This window comes from Plectropomus leopardus, chromosome 16 (assembly GCF_026936395.1).
Source record: "Plectropomus leopardus strain MGB_pleo_1.0 chromosome 16, ASM2693639v1, whole genome shotgun sequence".
Classification (NCBI taxonomy): domain Eukaryota; kingdom Metazoa; phylum Chordata; class Actinopteri; order Perciformes; family Serranidae; genus Plectropomus; species Plectropomus leopardus.
Genome location: NC_142191.1, coordinates 23661878 through 23681807, shown reverse-complemented (window position 1 = coordinate 23681807; position 19930 = coordinate 23661878). Strand labels below are relative to the sequence as shown.

The 19930-nt window shown below is 38.8% G+C and overlaps 1 protein-coding gene across 1 annotated transcript in view; it reads right to left on the bottom strand.

Moving 5' to 3' along the window:
- Positions 1 to 19930, bottom strand: part of afdna (afadin, adherens junction formation factor a) — a 118868-nt gene that overhangs the window by 29418 nt on the left and 69520 nt on the right. Inside the window, 5 exon segments of the mRNA XM_088089691.1 lie at positions 11759 to 11839; positions 16333 to 16439; positions 16916 to 17114; positions 17289 to 17432; positions 18996 to 19261. Of these exon segments, the coding sequence (XP_087945817.1) occupies positions 11759 to 11839; positions 16333 to 16439; positions 16916 to 17114; positions 17289 to 17432; positions 18996 to 19261 (797 nt within the window).

Here is a 19930-nt window from a genome sequence, read left to right as displayed (position 1 = left end):
TGGCTCCAAACAGAGTAAATTCTCATAGAACGCCCAACTTTATAGCAGTTTAACAAGTTTACAGTGTGGTACAAAAAAACAATTTTGATCACTATAGCTGGGAATAGAAAAAAAGCATCATTTAGTGTGCCATTGTTGAAGACAAAAATTAAATGTACAACTTTTTTCTCTGCCATTTCTTGCCTGATCTGACAATGTTTACAACATGCTCCATAATGTTTGGACAACACGGACACAGTCAATCCCAAAAATGTGTCTCGCCAGTAAGACAGGAATTAAAATCTCCTTATCTGACATAATCAGAAACACCATTAACATCCAGCATCAATGACTGAGTAAACTGGACCAGGAGGGAGTCCTGCACCACCGGGAATTTAAAAAACACACACATTTTATGCAGCTATTCAAGACTGTTGAACAGAACAGGGTCAGACTGATCACCGAGCATTTTTTATCTAAGGAAACAAGTTCACCAATATGTCAAACTGCAACAGTTACAGAACTCAGACAGCAGTCAAACACATTTACAAGAGTTTTTATCTTCTGTTTCACTGTTTACATTTGAGCTTTCTTTGCTGTATTATACGGATATTTGCTGCTGAAACAGTCAAATCTCCCCTCAGGAATCTGTTTATTTTATGTCATAATATTTTCTTTGAACCAAATCCTTTCTTTAGCAAGAAACACCAGTGAAACAAAGAACAGAAACACAGATAAAAAGGGGAGCAGCAACACACACAGATGCCAGCGCGTCTGTAAGTGTGTGTGGTTTCTTGTGAAGTGGGAAGGTGGTTTACAGTGCAGAACAGATCTGGCATGTTATCAGACGTATCACAAGCTTTCTTTGCCATCTTGACATGTTTATCCTCAGAGTTTGTGCAACAGTAGAAGCAGAAACCAGATAAGTATTTCATAAGTCTTTCATTATGGAGACGCTCTGCTGTGCTAAACATTAAACTGAAATGCTTTTTTTCCCAATACTTTGACTTATTTTGAAATTATTATTATTTTTTTGTTAACTGTGAAGGTTCATTTATAAATTCTTTTTCGGCTATTCAGAAGGCAACACAGAGTAAACAAAAAGAGCAACAACACAAAACTGAAGACATCTTCTCATTACTGTCAGACTCGTGTCTACTTTAAAAGCAGGTTTTTAGGAAAGCTTCAACACGGTAGGATCAGGTTCAGGTTCAGATGGCACACAGACACACACATAGACACACATGCACACAAACACACACACACACACACATTCTACCTAGACATTAAGAATCACAGCATGTCAATAAACTCACTCATAAAACTGTCGAGTGGATTAAAATGTATCCAAATTGCTGCCATTTGCACGGGCCTGGCAAGGTGGCACTGTTTATGTGTGTATGTGTGAAGTAAAAGTGTGTGTGTGTGTGTGTGTGTGTGTGTGTGTGTGTGTGTGTGTTTGATGCCAAATCTTGTAAAGCAGAGGCAGAGGTTACACTTAGGTGAATAGTGTTTACTGTTTGCAGGTCACATGTATTAACCGTTTCATCAGCTGTAGCGCAAAAGATAAAGACGCAGGCACCAGAGAACAGAGTGTACTATGGGCACAGACGGAGCAGTAGAACATCAGGTGCAGTGAAACCGAAATTTAACCATTCTTTGTACTTGGTCTTTAACACTCGTCTCTGCACCAGCTCCTCCCCTCATCCACTGATCTGATCCGGTCAACTCGAACCAGACTGACTGATCAATTCTCCACCATGCAACTCCAAAAACTCCTGTTCAGAAAAAATGAACTAATGAGGAGTTCTGCCTGCACTTTGTGCATGGACCCGCAAAAACATATGAATTTAGAGAGGGGAAAGAGAACAGTACAAGGGGACACACACGCACGCACGCACATACACACTCATAATTTTATCCTTTAAAATAATTAAGTGAAATTTTGTCATAATAAGCATATGAATAGTTGAGTTATAGCCAAAAATAATGATTTCTGTGGTCACAGTGAGCTTTGACCACCAAATTTGAATCAGTTCAACATTCAATTAATGACTTGCATTACTGTGTACCATAATTGGCTGCTAATTTGTGTTTTCTTAATGTTTTTTAGTAATCCTTTACACTGCAGATTACTGGCTTTATGCATGAGAATGCTATTTGTTTGCTTTCCTGCAGCAGGAAACAACTTTTGAATTTGCGGGGACATAAAATTATGGGTTTAAATAGGTTCAAAATAATCAGTTTGTTATAACATAACAATGAGCTTTGTGTTGCCTTCATTTTAAGTGAAACAAATACATTCCTGGGCTTTCTTATTATGGCACATATTTCTGTTTTGAGAGTGGGTAAAAGCCAGAGTTTGGACAAGGGTCATTTCTTAAATTTTTATTGGTTTTGCTTTAATGCAATTCAACTGATCAAAAAAGTTTTTCCCTATACGAATCTCCAAATCCATTTTCCATTTATTTACTGTGAATTGGGTAATTAGAGATTCATATACATTTGTCAAGTCTACAGAACTGTCTCCCAGTTTCACCAATACAACAACACAGCAAAGAAATCAAGAGGCTTTAAGACTATTTGACCCAAAAAAATTCAGCTCTCTTGTGTTTTTGTGTGCGTGTACATGTTATAATGAGGGTGGATTCATGCAGGCACGAATTTCCTGCGAGTGACATTAAGATGAGAGACGAACAGTGAATCATTCTGACTGTTTTATGTCTGTTGTACATTACAGAAGACATTAAAGAGCCTCTTGTTTCAGATGGAGCCAAAGCTTCATGCACTTATCCAGAATGGTGGACTGGGGCCCCAGATCGGGCTCCAGAGACACTTGTGGGAATTTCCTGAACACCCTAAGGGTGACTTTTTAGCAAGTTAAAGGGGTCCCAGAGTAGGTTCACAAGCCCCACATATTCTGGCATATGTTGTCTGCATCAGCATGGCACAAAATTTAAAAAACAGAACTAAAAACATGCATATGTGCAAGGCTGCTGCTCGGTTTGATTTTAGTTTGTAAAGCTCATGTAAAACATGGTAGAAAAGTTATGGTGGTATGTTATGGTAGAGTAGCATTAACTTTCACACAACCAAAACTTTATACTACAGATTTTTTAAAATAAAAACTGGGACTAAAAAAAAGACCAATTTAAAAATGTTATCTTGACTTTTAGATATGTCTGTTCGAGGCAGGACTCTTTAAGCTTTCCTTAAATAAAAAAAAAAAATCTGAATTTTGTAATTAGAGATGCTGTTGAGGCATGAATTATGTACATGTACCCCTCACTGCATCACCCAAATCTGCCGTAATGAAACTACACTGCTCTTTACTGCCTCCAGGTGTGTCTGCCACAATCAATCAATCTACATTAACGTCTTCCAATCTGTTAAACACAACACATTAATGATCAGGGTTTTTTGGAGTATCTGTTTATGATTTGAGCATCTAAACACCATATCCCATTTATGAGATATTCCATTTTGGAACATATCCCAAATATGATCATAACTGGGATAAGCCTCATAAACTAGTTATTCATGTGCATATCAGTGAGCTTACTGCATCCTTTCAGATTTTAATACATCAGGGGCACAGGATGCATACCTTGCAACATCACTATGCGTTACATAATGCACATCTTTTGGACTATAATCTCTAGATATGACACATTATCTCTACTGTGAACTTTTGCATATCCTTTGGTCAATATTTTTGCACAATTCTGTATATATCTGCAAAGCTCTCTCATTTTAAAGAGATATAGATTGTAAATACTTCTTCCATTTTTATGGTTTTTGACATTTTAAATACTTGCTTTTATTTTCCATTTCCTCTAAAGATGTGTTATGGTCAGGTGTACTGATAATGTTAAGCCCAAACAGCCTGTTTTATTCAGAGTGAGTGTGGAGCTCCATAAATCATTCAGAACTATACAAGCATCTACAGTGATCACACTAATGTGTCAAAAAATTAGGAAAAAACACAAATGTATTTGCGTATTTGAGCATTTAGTAAATTGTTATTTACATTTATCTCTGCCTATCACCCTGATTAGCAGGTCCAAGGTGCAAAGACATGGACCTTATCATAATCATGACAGCAAAATGTAATTCTCTGCATATATTTTACATTCAGAGTTTCTGGAACGCACACACACAGCAGAAAAATGTAAAGGCAAACTGTAAAGACATGTTGAAACATGTACACATCATGTCGACATACAGCAGGTTTGTCGCATTAATGGAGGTATCTGAATGTTGGGGTGGAAGTCCAAGTGAAACCAGATGTGTGGCTTGTCAACTTATAGACATTAAAGCCCACCGCTCTTTGGAAATCACTTACTGAAACCACCTTAAGATATCACACTAGAAAATATCTATGAGATCAAATGTTTCCTGTGAATGTGTGCACGACTTTGTTTATAGATATACTTTATAAGAACAGCTGGAATACCAGGGGAAGATTTTTACTGTTTGATTTACTGTGTTTTAATGGACAGCTCTGGCTCTTTCAAAGTGCCCTGACACAACAAATCAAGCGCAACTTCAAAGCTGCCAGGTCTGTATTAAAAGAAGGAATGACCTGAAGGAGCCGGCTGCTTTAAACAAGCTCCCCACCAAATCCTTGATGGAAACTCCATAACTTTTAATAACAAAGACAGAACACCTCCTCTCATGTCAGGATTTGACTTACTGTCAGACCTTTATGCTCTCTGATCAAATCTTGATCAAACATCCTAAAGTGGATGCAGTTAAATTATATTTGGGTATAACTTTGGAGTGGACAGCAACGTGGAGATAATTCTATCAATTTCCTGAGGCAAACCTCTGTGCCAGCTCACTAGAAATCCCCCACTGAGCACAAGACTGTAAAAGTACTCGCAGCTGCAGAAAGCGTTTTTCACTCTTCAACTAAACTTACTGACCACGGCTGCAGAAAAAGCAAAATATCAAGAAATAAAGCCTTCTTTTGCCCAATTAGAAAAGGTTGTTTTGAGAAAAACAAGTATGATTCTGGCTATAAATGATGTAACTCTTCTTTATTGAGGTTTTCCAGCTGAGGATCAATCCAACTAATTTAATACGACAAATTAATCAGGGGAACCTGATGTAACATTATTAATGCAAGTTAAAAATATAGAAATGAGGGTATTTTAATAGAATATGAACAGATTATTCCAGATGTATGCCAAAGCCTCTTTGAGGTCTAGTAACCTATTACTGTTAATCCAGTAACTACCATAAATTAACTCTGAAAAAGTATGAAACATGTTAGTCTCTCTCCAAAATCCCAAAGAAACAGCTCATGTAAATAAATGTACCTGAATTCTGAAAAAAATGTAAATTATACGACCGGTCTTTGAGTGTTTCGGTCTGGACAGCAGAGTCAGAGTGACGTGACAGTTTTTCTCCTGAATCCTTCTGCGGCTGACTTGCACTGAGAAATTTACCTCTACAGCAGATCCACAGAGTTAAGAAATTACTGCTAATACAGGCTGGCCAGACACCAAGATTACAACGTTAATACATGTCAAATAGCAATTTGGAGCTTTTCTAAAGTTATAAACCACTAATCCATAGAGAGTTAGGTTAGAAACCACAGATGTTCAAAGGCCTGGCTCACCTGCACAGGACAGGTATTTTCAGCTTCTCAGGACTCTCTGGGCATGTACAGGCTGTGGTTGTTTGATGTCTCCTTCATTCACATATTTTTATTGTGTTTTGCCTGTTAGGACAGGACTGTTTTTAAAATCTGATTCTTTTGTAAATGCAATGAAAAATTTGCAGTTTTCAGCCGCACTCAAATTTAACCTGAGAAGACATCTGATCAGCGAAATAACTGACAACAGGTGTACTGATACTACAAAAAATGACCATGAAACCATTTCAAATATTCAGAATTAATATGCATCAGCATTTCTCACTATCTGTGGGGCTGTTGTTGCTATACTTAAGGCGGTAACAGACTCAGAATTATGCTAACTGAATCGGATTTGGCTGCTCAATTGAAATATTCGACAGTTCATTTTGTTTTCTGTCCAAGGTTTTAAAGTCTGATTGGGCTTTGCAGAAAGTTCAGTGTGACAGCAGCATTTTGTTCATATAGTAAACAAGGTAACGACGGGTCGCAAATGTGCATCAACATTTTTGCCAACACTTCAACAAAAGCCAGAGACTGTGTCATATTAGCTTGCAGTGAGCTGTAAAGTCAGCACTTCTTCACCTAACGGTGTGACCTCTTTCTCTGCCTCCTCGCCGTTGTGTCCTTTAATAACCTTAGAAGCAATTCAGACTGGTTCAGCTATTGAGCAAGGTGCACAAAAATGTTCCTACAAGCATGTCCACATTTTTCCACACAGTCCTGCCAAACAGTGATTCTACCAAAAGATAAAAGATGGCTTTTATAATAAGCGCCAAGATGTACAAATGTTCCCCACCACACACCTTGTAAACACCTCCTGCCTGCAGCTTTACAGGAAAGCCAGTACGTGTGTGTGTGTGTGTGTGTGTACGGCACATCCTTCCATTGTTTCAGCCCTCACAGGGGGTAACCCTCTCATACTATTGTTCCACCTCAGTACCATTCAACGAGCTAACAAACAAACATACACACACAAGCAATACTTCAAACACACGCTGCAAACAAACACCATCAACTTTCCAAAGTCATTCATGTCTTGGTACTTCAGATCAAGGGTCCCATTTTGGTCATAATCGCATAAATCAAACAAAACTCAATTCAAAATTTTATACTGTTGTGCCTCTAAAAGTACAAAGGAGGCAGGACAATCACTCCAGACATTTACACATTTTAAGGTGCTCTTGTACACTGTCCAGTAATGTATAATCCGCAATGCCATACTTTTTACAGTAAATATGAATATGAATTCATGGGGAGTTTTTGGTGATGATACAGCAATTTTACTCAGTTAAGTGCTTCTTGGAGTGTTGAATCTACTGTATAAATCATAGATATCCGTGGTGCCGCTCTATCAGGTGAGATAATTTGCCAATAACCAAAACTGAAGCAAACAAGATTTCTCTCTTGCATGAAACACTGTCATATCTCTAAAAAAATGGATTGCAATATGTTGCAAATTTAGCTTTAGCTGTTTTATCTGCACTGAGGGAATGTTCTGTTTTGTACTGCAAAAGATAAATGAGTAAACACATCGACACAGGAGCAACAGAGGGAGGACAAGAGTTTTGTCAACTCCCAACTTTTATCCAGACAGCTGGGAGCTGGAGAATACAATACCATGAAACACACCCACACACACACACACACACACACACACACACACACACACACACACACACACACACACAGACAGACACACACACACACACACACACACGTGGGTTTTAAGGATACAAATTTGTTTTAACTCACGGCAAACTCCCCCGCTTTGTGCCACAGAGAGTGATAAATAGCTTAAACAATATGAGTATAATGCATTAAGTGTGTCATGTTTAATATGGAGTTACAGATCAATCACTGCAACATCTGTTTGACAAACTGGTCTTACTACTGAGGGTTAATATGGCTGTTTCTAAACTGAAGTACTCTGCAAACAATCCTTTCATTAACCCTTTTCACACAGGGACAGCGCTATAGGGCCACTGCTTAGTTCCACCTTTATGTCTCTTTAGCATTTTTACACCAAACCAAACAGTGGCAGCAACATGACACTCCAGTGTATTTTTTTAGATAGCATACTGGCATCATGGACCCAAATAAGGTGTAATGTTTAACACAGAACAGTGAGTCGGCATAACAGCGCATTTAACAGGCAGTGTAAAAAGGGATATTGAGGTTTTTTGCACCTTAATTATGAAAACAGTAATCAGATGTTACCTAAAAAATGTTCACTGCTATCAAACCGAGAAAGTCTCTCGCCAAGTACTTCAAGCCCAGGAAGAAAAGACTGGAAAACAAAAAAATACAACTTATGTATATTTTTGCAGAATCTGATTCAAGTGTCTCATAAAACTGAATTCACATTCTGGACTTAAACATAAGTGAAAACTAACTTCAACATAAAGTCTGCTTTTATTAAAAAGACACTATTGATAGCTCAGAATGAAAAAGCTAATCTCACTGAGCACAATGTCCAAAATTCATGTGTTTTACCATCTGTTTCTCATGTGTACCTTAGTTTAACCATTATCAGAATGAACCTTAAAGCAAACAGTGACAAGTGACAAACCAGAAGGCCATTACACTGGTTGGTACTCCATAAACTACATTGGTCTGCTACTATTCACGTGTTCAGTGTTCAACCAGCTGCTGGCAACTTCACTATGCAACCTTCACCGGTGAATTAAGTCAGCGTGTTAGGAAACACAGCAACAAAGAGAATCACATCATGTAGAAAGTACAAAGGAATCTTATCTTTCTTAAAAAATAAGAAAGAAAGAAAGAAGAAAGTCACTTTTTATCTGGTTTGTATGTGTATGAGCACACACACACACACACACACACACACACACACACACACACACACACACACACACACACACACACTCAGAATCGTGTTTAGCTCATTCAAAAATAACTCCGAAGAGAGCACATAACTGAGAAATTTACAAGTGGCAGCAATGTTTTCTTTCTACTTTCCATGTGTTGTTGCACACAGACAATCATTAAAGCACCATTACCTGGTCCTTCCTGCCCACTACAGAAAACCACATGCTGTAGCCGCTCGTCAGCGTCGTCCAAACCAGTTCACACAGGGACGTCCAGACTGGGACACACACACAAATGCAGGCACCCCTCTTTTTATCTGAGACAGCGCTACAACCTGCTAACATGCACCGACAAGTCCAAAACCACCCAATTACACTGGCTGGAAGTAATCCATCCAGCTGAGTGTGTTAAAATCACTATTTACAGTAGAAATGTGGGATAAAAAAAGTTATATGAATTCCTTCGTGTGTGGCAAAAAGTAGTGGAAGTTTAGTACAGGTCATTTTAAACAGTTCTGTGAGAAAATATTTTAAAAACTCTCACAAACAGATGTTTTGTAAATTTAAAAAGCTGTAGAAATTCAAAAAAATAGTTTTAAAAAGATTTAGTAAATTCCTGTAATGTTTCCAAGTGCAGAAAAGTTCCTCCACGAGTTCCTAATTGCAGCGCATTTGTTAAGAAACAGTGAATCCAGGCAGCAATCCAGAGGTGAAGTGTCGGCTGGGACACCGGCTGGTCAGAGTGAGGTGGAGCGCTGCTGCAGCTCCACCAGGGAAACACACACGCACACGCACACACATACACTCTCACAGTTATATAATAGGACAGAGCTCAGCCCAGGTTATCGAGAACTCAAGCAGCTGTTTGACAAAATTCTCTACCTGCCTATCCCATCCCACACACACACACACACACACACACACACACACACACACACACACACACACACACACACACACACACACACACACACAATTCTCCACTTGCTCTCCTCCTCCTCATACATCCACACAGCATTGAAAATAAACAGAGCAAGGAGGTTTCCTCAGTACATCCTTCCTTCCCACACACACACACATGCTCACAGCCACACAGGAAAGCTCTCGCCTTTAGCAGGAAACTCACTCTGCTCTAAAGAAAAAGAGAGAGTCCTTATGTATCGCACAGAGAAGAAATACTATCGGTCTGCCTCTTTTATCATTAAAAAAGTGCTAGCAAAGCACGAAAAACAGGATAAAGCACCACAAGATGTTATCCATGCTGGCTGTACATAAACCTTAGCAACAAAACGCGTCACACATCTTTCTATTCTTTGATGAAAGAGCAGAAGGAAGCAGGTTAGACAAGTTTTACATCACAGCATGCATGTACTCATACATGACAGCGTCGTGCTCATGACAGCACGAGAAGCAAACATTAATGGTATCCTCTTTGGCTGGGCTGCAACATTAGCCTGCTCGGTGGTGCTAGGTGAGCATGCTTCCTTCCTCAAGGTGATTTGTTTGGTGACTGTCATTACATAGAAAGAAAATAGTTCCTACATGAAACCACTCCCATCAAGGTCTGTGGATTATCTTAAGTAACCAGGTCATGATTTCTGGTGACACTGGTTTTGAGTTTTTCAAATGTCCTTTTTGCCACTTTTAGCACCACAAGTCGAGTGCCATCTAGATCCATTATATTGGAGAGAAGGCAGACATCTATACAGCCAATATCTCCAACAATCGGCAACTCATATAAAAACAATCTAGACTGATAAATAGCACTATAGGTTTTTGATTTTGGGGTGACCTGCCACTTTAAAACAGAATTAAGTATACCGTGTGGCTTGTAAGTGCAAAGTTTCCCCTTCAAGAGATGTGTTAGGCAAAGTAGACGTCCAGCTGTGCTGCACTTTTCTTTGCCGTTTTACCTTTAAATTCAAGCAGTGTGGGACATCAAGGTGGCTCCAAGTTGCGTAACATGTACTTGTTTTAAGTTTGTTCCCGGCCTGGGACCTTTGTGAATTCACACAAGACAACAAATCCAACACTAGGTAGTCTGCATTAGAAAATGTAACTTTTTTGAGTGTTGTCCTGTCCTCTCATGATGCTGTCAAGCTGTTAAATGCTCAGGATGAGTCAGCTGATGATAAAGGGGGTCGTATAAAATTGGAGAGTGATGATGGAGATGTTTGTATTAACCTCTGAGGTTTAGGTTGCATGATGACAGCTGGATTCATCCAGGTTACTCTCTCACTTGGTGGACATTGTTTTATGGAATTTTATCGACAAATAAAAAAGAAAAGCTGTACTGCCAAAAATTTAGATGACATTATTGAGTTTACTAGTTTGCTGCCTGCAGAGGGCAATCTGTGTCCTGCAATACAGATTTTATCCAGCAGATGCCACCACGGTGCACATCTGTCAACTTTTTAGACACTAGAAATGATATTGTTTGTTTGTTTGTTTGTTTGTTTGTTAGTTTGTTAGTTTGTTTTGGGGTGATTTCTCCTCGACATGCTGTAACCCTTTACTAAAGTTAAGCGAAGTGAAACCTCTTAAAAGGTGTCCATCCTAATTCATCCATTTCTATCTGCTGTCCATCTTTATTCCTTTAGACCACTCATTAATCCAATCATACGCTGCATGAAAAGTTCATTTTTCACAGCAGTGTGGTTTGTTTGCTATGTTTGCAGTTAACATGAGAGACATGCAAACATTATTTTTATCCTGATACAATAACTGTCCTTTTGGTTAATCTGTGCACTTTTATTTAATACTGAAACACAGTAATGGGGTGTAGAATTTCCCCATGCTCTGTCCTATATCAGAGGTGTGTGTGCAAATAAACAACATGGACAGACAGTGATGAATAGCCCCAGCCTTCACCCACCCACTGCCCCTCTAACAGCAAACTAAATGGACCACGTTTACGTCCAGCAGTCATCCAGAGGTTTCTTTGCAATGTCACTGTTTAGTCTCTGCACCGCTGTCAGACTCAACAATGAAAGCAGTCTATTTAAAGTAGCAGCCTTTTCTGTCAGCACTGTGTCGCTCAGTCTCACACACACAAAATCCAACACACTCTGTCTCACCAGCCAAGATAAAAACACCCAAGTTATTTTTGGATTTCCTGTCAAATTCATGCCAATCCTCTACACTTAAAATATATGACTTCTACCTTAAAAGAGAAGTTTTCTTATTAAAAAAAAAAGTTTCTTGAAAAGCTCAGACAAATCTCAGATCTGCTGGTTTGGATTGAACTCCTCAGACACAACGAGAGAAAGAGAGACACAAACACACACTCCCAGGTGGTATTTCCTACCTTGGCAGCCACGATGCTGAGGCCCATGCCGTTGTGCTTCTTCAGGGTTACCGTGACAACCTCCGGGTCTTTCCTCATTGGCTGAAATGAGAGATAGACAGGAAGGACAAACTATGAGTGAGGATGAAACCTCTTAGATGTGTCTTTAAACAGCCTTGGGGGAAATTCGGCAAATGTCCTCTGGTATTGTGTTGCCTGTGTCTGCCTCTGAAAGCAGACTGGGGAGTAACAAGAGGGAGGGATGAGAAAAGGGAGGGAAGGAATGAAGGAGGGATAAAAAGGGGAAAGGGGAAGACCACAGAGGAACCTGTGGTCGCTGGAATGAAGTCAAGAATGGAAAACCACATAATGGCTACCCACACACACACACACACACTCACACACACTCACACACACTCACACACACTCACACACACTCACACACACTCACACACACACACACACATATACACAACAGGGCTGGGTGACTGGGTGGGGAGAAAGACAGAAACAAAGAAAGAGAGAGAGAGAAAGAGAGGTTTCCCACATCATGAAAAAATATTCTGACAAAGGATACTCTAAAATAAATATGCTCATGTCAGACTTGCAGAAAAGTATGTCTGCATCGTAGCGTGTATTTTTGTGAGTTTGGACAGAACTCTTGCGTAAATGCGGGGAGTGAGCTGATTTATTCTACAATCTCCAGGAACACCCAGAAACAAACAAAACAACAACCGCACAACAACTACTGGTACAATAACACTAAATCTATACGCAAAGACAAAACAGACAGCAATTAAAACAAGACCACACTGGTAGCACAAATACAGCAACATTACAATTGACATCTCAGCTACAACTTAAACAACCTAAATACAAATTATGTCTGTAACCAGGGTTCCCACACATTTTCATACACCAAATTTAAAAACTTCTTTCTGACTTTTCAAGAGTCCATAATAATAATAAAAATTTTTAAAAAATGCCCCTTGCCCCACTTGCAAGGAGGCTTTTCAAACATATTAGATTCATAATTCCAGCTAACTGGCTTTTGAAGAAAGAGACAGAACACGGCGAGAAAATGGGGCAACATAAGTGAGGGTAATAAGCAGTCATACATCGAAGCGTGTTGGAGCTATGTTACATCGACTGCTGCAGAATCTAAATCTGTTGTTTTTCATTACGTGGAAGGGAACTGATGCAAGATTACTGTAACAATTTCATAACACACAACAAAATTACATGATTTTCTCAAAACTTTTAATTAGCCGTGCAGGACTTTTATTTTAAAGCAGGTACTGCTCTATGCCTTCAGCTATGACTTTAGCAACAATATAAGTCTGTAACGTTTTGGACATTTTTGGACCTTTTGTGTCAGCAGGTCACTTTTGACCTGCTGACCTGAAGGAAATGGTAAAAAAAAAAATGTTTGTGCAAAGATCAAAACTCAAACGTGCCACCAAAGTTAAGTGACATCTTTACCTTTAATAAGATATATAAGGAGTGTAAACTAGGAAAATACTTACAACAAGCAGCCCAAGAAGGAAATACATTCCCACATCTCTCATTCAGTTTTCCCTAATTTAGAGGTATTTCAAAAAAAAAAAAAAGAATTGTAGGACTTAACCAGTAGTTAACAAAATAACTGCTGAGATGCACTGTCCTGTACAACGCAGTGAGAAAGATGTTACAGTCCTAATGACTTACAAATGTGTAATTGCTACAGTAAATCAATGCACAAAAGAAATCAATGAAAATAGCTTCAACTATGTACATAGCAACTCAACTATTTGCAAAACTAAAGTGTGGGTATTGGCACAGATGAAAGGGTGTAGCTCTGGATCCCAGTGCTCCTTATAAACACAGACAAACACCTTCATGCTTCTGAGATAGCTTGTTCCACTCTGTGAAAACAGGCGCTCTGTCCACACAGCGCCAGTGTTTATATGAATCTAGAAATGCTTCTAAAAATGACCTTCACAGCAGATCATTTCTAAAAACAAAAACTAAAAAAACCCTCCACTTAATCATTTAAGTTTGCACAAAATGTAGGCTTAGAAAATTGATAAAATGTAAACCATTACAAAGAAAACAAAAAGAAAAAAGTTCCCTTCTGTCTGAATTTCTTAATTTTTGCTTCTATTTAAGTACTTAAAAATCCAAAATTTACAGATTACAGCACAAACATGGTTAGATATTTAGCTTAGTAAAGCTTAATGTTTCACATGTAATGTCGATCAAATCTAAAATAGCTTAACACATTCTAGCAGAACTGTACTTACGATGGTCGCACAGGACTTCCGACATGAGCCACACCCCCTTCAGTGTGGTCCACACACTATTTATCAAAGTGTGTGTGTGTGTATGTGTTTTTGTGAGAGACGCCTGCGTAATGTCGAGACTGCAGTCATGAAATAGTAGAGCTGGAATAAACAGACCAATTACAGAGGAAGTGGCTGTGTGTGTGTGTGTGTGTGAGTTTCGAAGGCTGTGTGTTGCGATGAAAAGAGGTCTATCATTGACTAACTGTTGCAGTGTGATTAGTGTTGATTAAATTGTGTGTGTGTTTGGTGTGCATTTGTGTGTGTCTGTGAAGGTTGTTATGAAAAGTAAATTGGCCCTTCTGTAGTCACTGTAATCACTGCCTTCCAACTGGGAGACCACACACACACACACACACACACACACACACACACACACACACACACACACAAACCTCTGTAACCAAATCAAAGCAACTTCCAGGTTTAAGCTTTTCTAAAAATAGTCAAACTATGTCAGCTGTGCCGTCATACTGTCTACAGCTCTGAATCTCTTCAGGAATTTTACCATTTTTAGTCTTGAATTTACCTGTAAACTGATCCACATTTTCATTTTTGTCATGTCTTGACTGCTGAACTCCTGCTCAATCTGCCTTATCCCCAGTACATCCAGTAAATTTTAGACTTAAATTATCCGGTCACGTGCAAAAATGAGCTTAGCCAGAAAAGGTCAACACGAGCGACTGAAGGGAGCTTATATCATGCTGATGCATACCATTAGCTGATATATCTATATAAGCTAATGCTGGCTACTTCTGGTTTGAAATTTCAACTATATTTCACAAAAAACCAATTGTGTAAAATTGTTAACAGCATAGTTTATCTTTAAATACTAATAATATTCCAAGGTGTCATCCTTTGTGACATTTGTTAAAATTGTTTAATTTTTACCTTGTGTATCATCAATTAATTATTCAACATTGTTTATGTTACCTTGTACAATTCCTATTAGAAAAAAGTGGGGACACGATGTAAAAGGTAAATCAAAACAGAGTCCAGTGACTTGCATGGAAGAATTTTGACTTCCAAAACATCAACAAGTAATGTCCTCAATTAAGTGTTGTTAAAAGAAAAGGTTGATGTAACACAGAGGTAAATGTTTCCCTGTAGCAACTTTATTGAAACGTCTTGCAGGCATCAAATTAAGAATAAGTGTATATTCAAAAAGACAACAATAAAGTTTTTTAGTTTAGACATTTAATATCTTTCCTTTGCACTGTATTAAACTGAATATAGACCAAACAGCATTTGGAAATTGTTGCATTCTGTTTCATTTACGTTTTACACAGCGTCACAATTTTTGGGGAAATGGAGCTATATGCTCAAATATACTTGTGATAAGTTGCAGAAGCTTCTGTCTGCCCTATTTTATCTTGGAATGACCAAATTAATAAACAAGTTCTTCACTGTCACACTGTTTGTTTGACAGTTAAAACTCTCAAAGTAATAGAGGTGAGACAGCAGCTGTAGAAGATTATCTCACCAAAATCATGTGATATATGATAGAAAGCTCCAGAACAGCTACTAAATGGACCTCTTGGTGAGATGCAAAGTTAAACTTTGAACATGGATGACTCAGAGAAAATGTTATTTAAAAATAAAATATGGGCAAACTCGATCTGGATCTGAGGATAACCAACATATAATTGAGCGCTCCAGAGCAACTACTAGATGGACCTTGAGATTGTTTTCTCAACTAATATAGAGGTTTTTCACAAAACCACAATGAGGCTACAATATTAAAGGCAAGGAAAAACATTGCAAATCCAATTAAGATCTTTGCTTTTATTCATTTCATTAATTCAAAGCATCCATCCCCAAAAAGCAGAACTAACTATATTAAGATTGGAAGTTCACTGTCATCTCTCGTCTGGAAACATTTTGGAGCATTTTTATTAGAATTTTGTGGCAAAATCATTTCAACAGACACTCACTGATTGAGCAAACTCTAAAGAAAAGCCACGTCAGTGCATCGAGATAAGCAGAGTAGCATCCTGAAGTTACCCTGTAGACACTTTCTGTGTCTGTCTCAGCTGTCAGATCTACTGTACACTTTAGTCTGTGCAGCTTCTATGAGTCAGCATTTCTGAACCTGCCTGGAGTCCTCTGTGGCCACAACTTTACCTGGGATGCCCTACTGCCCTGACACATACGAGTGCAAACACACACGCACACTGAGTCGTTTAGAGAGAGAGACAGAGAAAGAGAGAGAGTGAGACGTGTGTGTGTGTGTGTGTGTGTGTGTGTGTGTGTGTGTGTGTGTGTGTCTCCTACCATCTCAGAACTGTCAGCAGCAGAGAAATGGCTGTCGCAGTCAGCTCCTTCAAAGTGGACAGTCCAGGTACCAGGCGACCGCGGGTGGGGCACTAACCTGCAGAAGCCTGGTCGAAGAAACACACACAGACATACACATTTTACAGCTCATTTTCACTGAGTCATCAGTCTAACTTCTGTGACTATCAACACAATATTGTTATGTCAAAACAATTCAAGTGTCAAGGAAAAGAGCCCATGTTACACAAAAGCATTGATCATGTAATCTTGATATATTAATATCAGGAATACTTTCATCTATAACGGCTCCTTCTCCCTCACTGAACAAATAGCAAAACATATTTTTGAGTGGAGGGGGACCTCAAACATTAAACATCAAATTGTTACACGACTATTATGAGCATCCGGTGATCCCAAAAATAATATAATAAACTGAATCAACTGTTAGTTGCTGCAGATTCTTGCATAAAAGCCAGGATATATTAACTCATTACTAAATAAATTGCGTTTACATTTACAAAAACCTGTTTCTTTCTCAACAATATTTCTTTTTTCGCCTTAGTTTTAGTCACTGTGCCTTTACCTCTCTGCAGCAGCGGCTCCAGGAAGTCCTGCAGGCCATTTGGGAGGCTTCGCACCACATCGCAGGAGTAGCCATCCTCAGGAAGGAGGAAGGGCAGCTGGAGGTCGGGATCCTCCTCCAGCTGCACCTCTCTCCCGTCACTCCTCGCCAGCTCATCTGCTGTGTTCTCTGCCACTGCCACCACGTGGTCTATCAGCTCCTGCACACAAACACACACACAATCAGGAGCAGCACACATATCACATATGAGTAATCACATTACATGTAGCTGGCATTATGTTATAGCTTTATCAAAGCTTTCTGTACATCAAAAATGATGTTACATAAATTGAGTATTCTATGTTTTGAGTGTGCATTTGTGCTTTTGTCTTACAGGCGGGATGTAAGGCTCGTCCGGAGCACAATGGTAGTTGGTCATGAGTGCATGAAGCTGCAGGGAGTTGAGCTTAAAGCAGGTGTTGTGGATGTTCTGCACATCCTGCATGGAGTATTTGTCCATGGTCAGCAGGGTCGTAGCCTAGAGGACACACAGGGAAAAAAACACATCTCTATGAGCTAAACATCTTGTCTGTTTATTTCCAGCCTTGTCAAGCACATTGTCCTTTGTAAATCCTTAACACTGAGAGAGTATATAATGTTATTGTATAGTGTGCCTTAAAGCTGAAGTGTGGAAATTTTGTCTCATCCCTGGAGCAGTGAAAGTAGTGATATAAACACAGTGGAGGCATGCTTATAACGTATGCCTGCAGGTGAGTTTGCACATTTCCCTAGCTCCAGGAGCGCTCTGCTCATGTTTTTGGCTTTAGTTCTTTCTCTAAATCCTGAGTTTCTTTTTAATCTGGAGTATCCACTCTAGAAACTTTTCATAAACGCTTTTTAGAATTTTCCGCCGTACTCCTGACTGGCTGCTCTGTCACTATGGTCTCTCATTTATTCCCTTTTTTAAAAATCTTTATTTCAAACTTTCAAAATATATAGAATGACAACGTCAGAATCACAAACATACAGATGACCCATTGAGAAAACGAAACTAAAGAAAAACAAAACAAATCTAATGTAAAATAAATAAAGTGAATGTAAAAGGGGGATTATTTATATGTAAAAGTTCCACACTCCAACTTAAAATTTGTGAGCTGATGTTCTTAGATATTTCACATTTCCATCTGAAATTTGCATCCTTTTTCCCCATACATACAGCTTGCATATGTAACAAAAATCTTTAAAGCCTAATTGAAAACTGGCCCTCAAATGTTCTAAAGTTAAATTTTAACTACAGGCTCTGAAAGACATTTTCTTATTCTCCTTATTGTAAGCAGTGGAGTCCTACATGACCACAGCTGTGTTGTTTCCAGTTGTTTTCACACACCACTTATTTTTAGCAATACAATTATAAAAATCTGGCGACAGCTGTTGGGTTGTTTGCAAATGTTGCCAGGGAAACGCCCATCATATCTGACTAAACAACACTCACGCAGTCCTAAAGAAGCAGATGAGCTGAGACTTTGAGCTCTATCGCATTATTAGCTTGTAAGGGTTTTTTCTAACTTTATTATGTTGTCACAAATATTGAATGTTATGGAGAAATACAATACATGCCAGTTACAAGTTCACAGGTGCTTTCACTTTATCTGTGAATACGTTTGGATGAATGAAGATGTGGTGACCTGCATACTATGCGCATATTACCACTTCATACTATGTGCATATTATGTCCTCCCTTCAGTCAATTCTTGTTCCTTAAGTAAATTATTTGAACATATTCTAGCTTTTTATAACATCTCAAAAACCAAAGTTTATAGTGGCAAGCCCAGCATGACCTTAGCTACCATTCCGAGTGAAGAAAAACCACCAAAGAACTAAAGATCTGGTTTCTGAATTGGCAAATAAAAAAGAGAAACACTGGCAAGAGAAATCCCTATTGCAGTTCTGGAATCCACAAAGCAGCACAAATAATAAAGTACAATTACAAAGCTTTAAATAAATTAAGACACTGATGAATAACATCGATTCCACAACCCACTCACTCTGCGTCTGATCATGTCCCAACACACACTTCCCTTGTTCCCCTAAAACCCCTCACCTGTACAATTCGACTGAGGTGGCAGTCGGCAGCAAGCTCCAGACCCTGTTTCTCCGCCCAGGCCTCGATGTGGCTGAGCTGCTGCCGGAGGATGGCCCCCCAGTAGTGACAGCACAGGCCCGACTCTGTGTCCGTCACCAGCTTGTTGAAGAGCCACATGTTGATGAAGTGGAAGAGCTGGGAGAAGAGCTGGATGGTCAGAGCGGCGTTTACTCGACACCGCCGCAGTAACGACATTGCCCCTGTTAGGGTGTGCAGGACATCCTCTGTAGAGGGAGGAAGAAAGAGACATATGAGGGTGAAGAGGATCAGGTTATCTTCAATAACAGGCTGAAAGAGGTTTTTAAATATCTGCAAAACATTACTTTTGTATGAGAGCATGGACAGCTGTATGGAAGCAAATTTCTGTTATGAAAAATTAAAACTAAACAAGAAAAACCATCCTGTGCATCCTGTAGAGTATAATGACAAACTTTCTCAAAATACTGGCATGAGAAATGATAAACAATAAAATGTTTTTAAGAAACTTCTCATAATTTTGTGATAGTAACTCATTATTTTGAGAGCTAATTGTTATTTTGCAATACTAATTTCGAGATTTAAGTGATTATTTTGAGAAAGTTTATCATTATTTTGATAAACTTTCTTATGATTTTGAGATACGAAGTCTTAATTTTGAAATGTTTTTATTATTTTGTGATACTAACTCGTGCCAAGTCTTTATTTTCAGGAAGTTTCTAATGTTTTGACACACTACTACCTTATACTACCTAAAACAAAAAAGGCTTCTCACTCTTTTGAGATGATAACTCAGTATTTTCACCTAAGGATGTTGTTGTTTCTATCACATTGGTGGAAATGGGCTTCCATAGAATTGAGACAGGCTGTGATTAGAAAACTTAGAGAACAGCAATGTTTATTGTCACTGACATGAG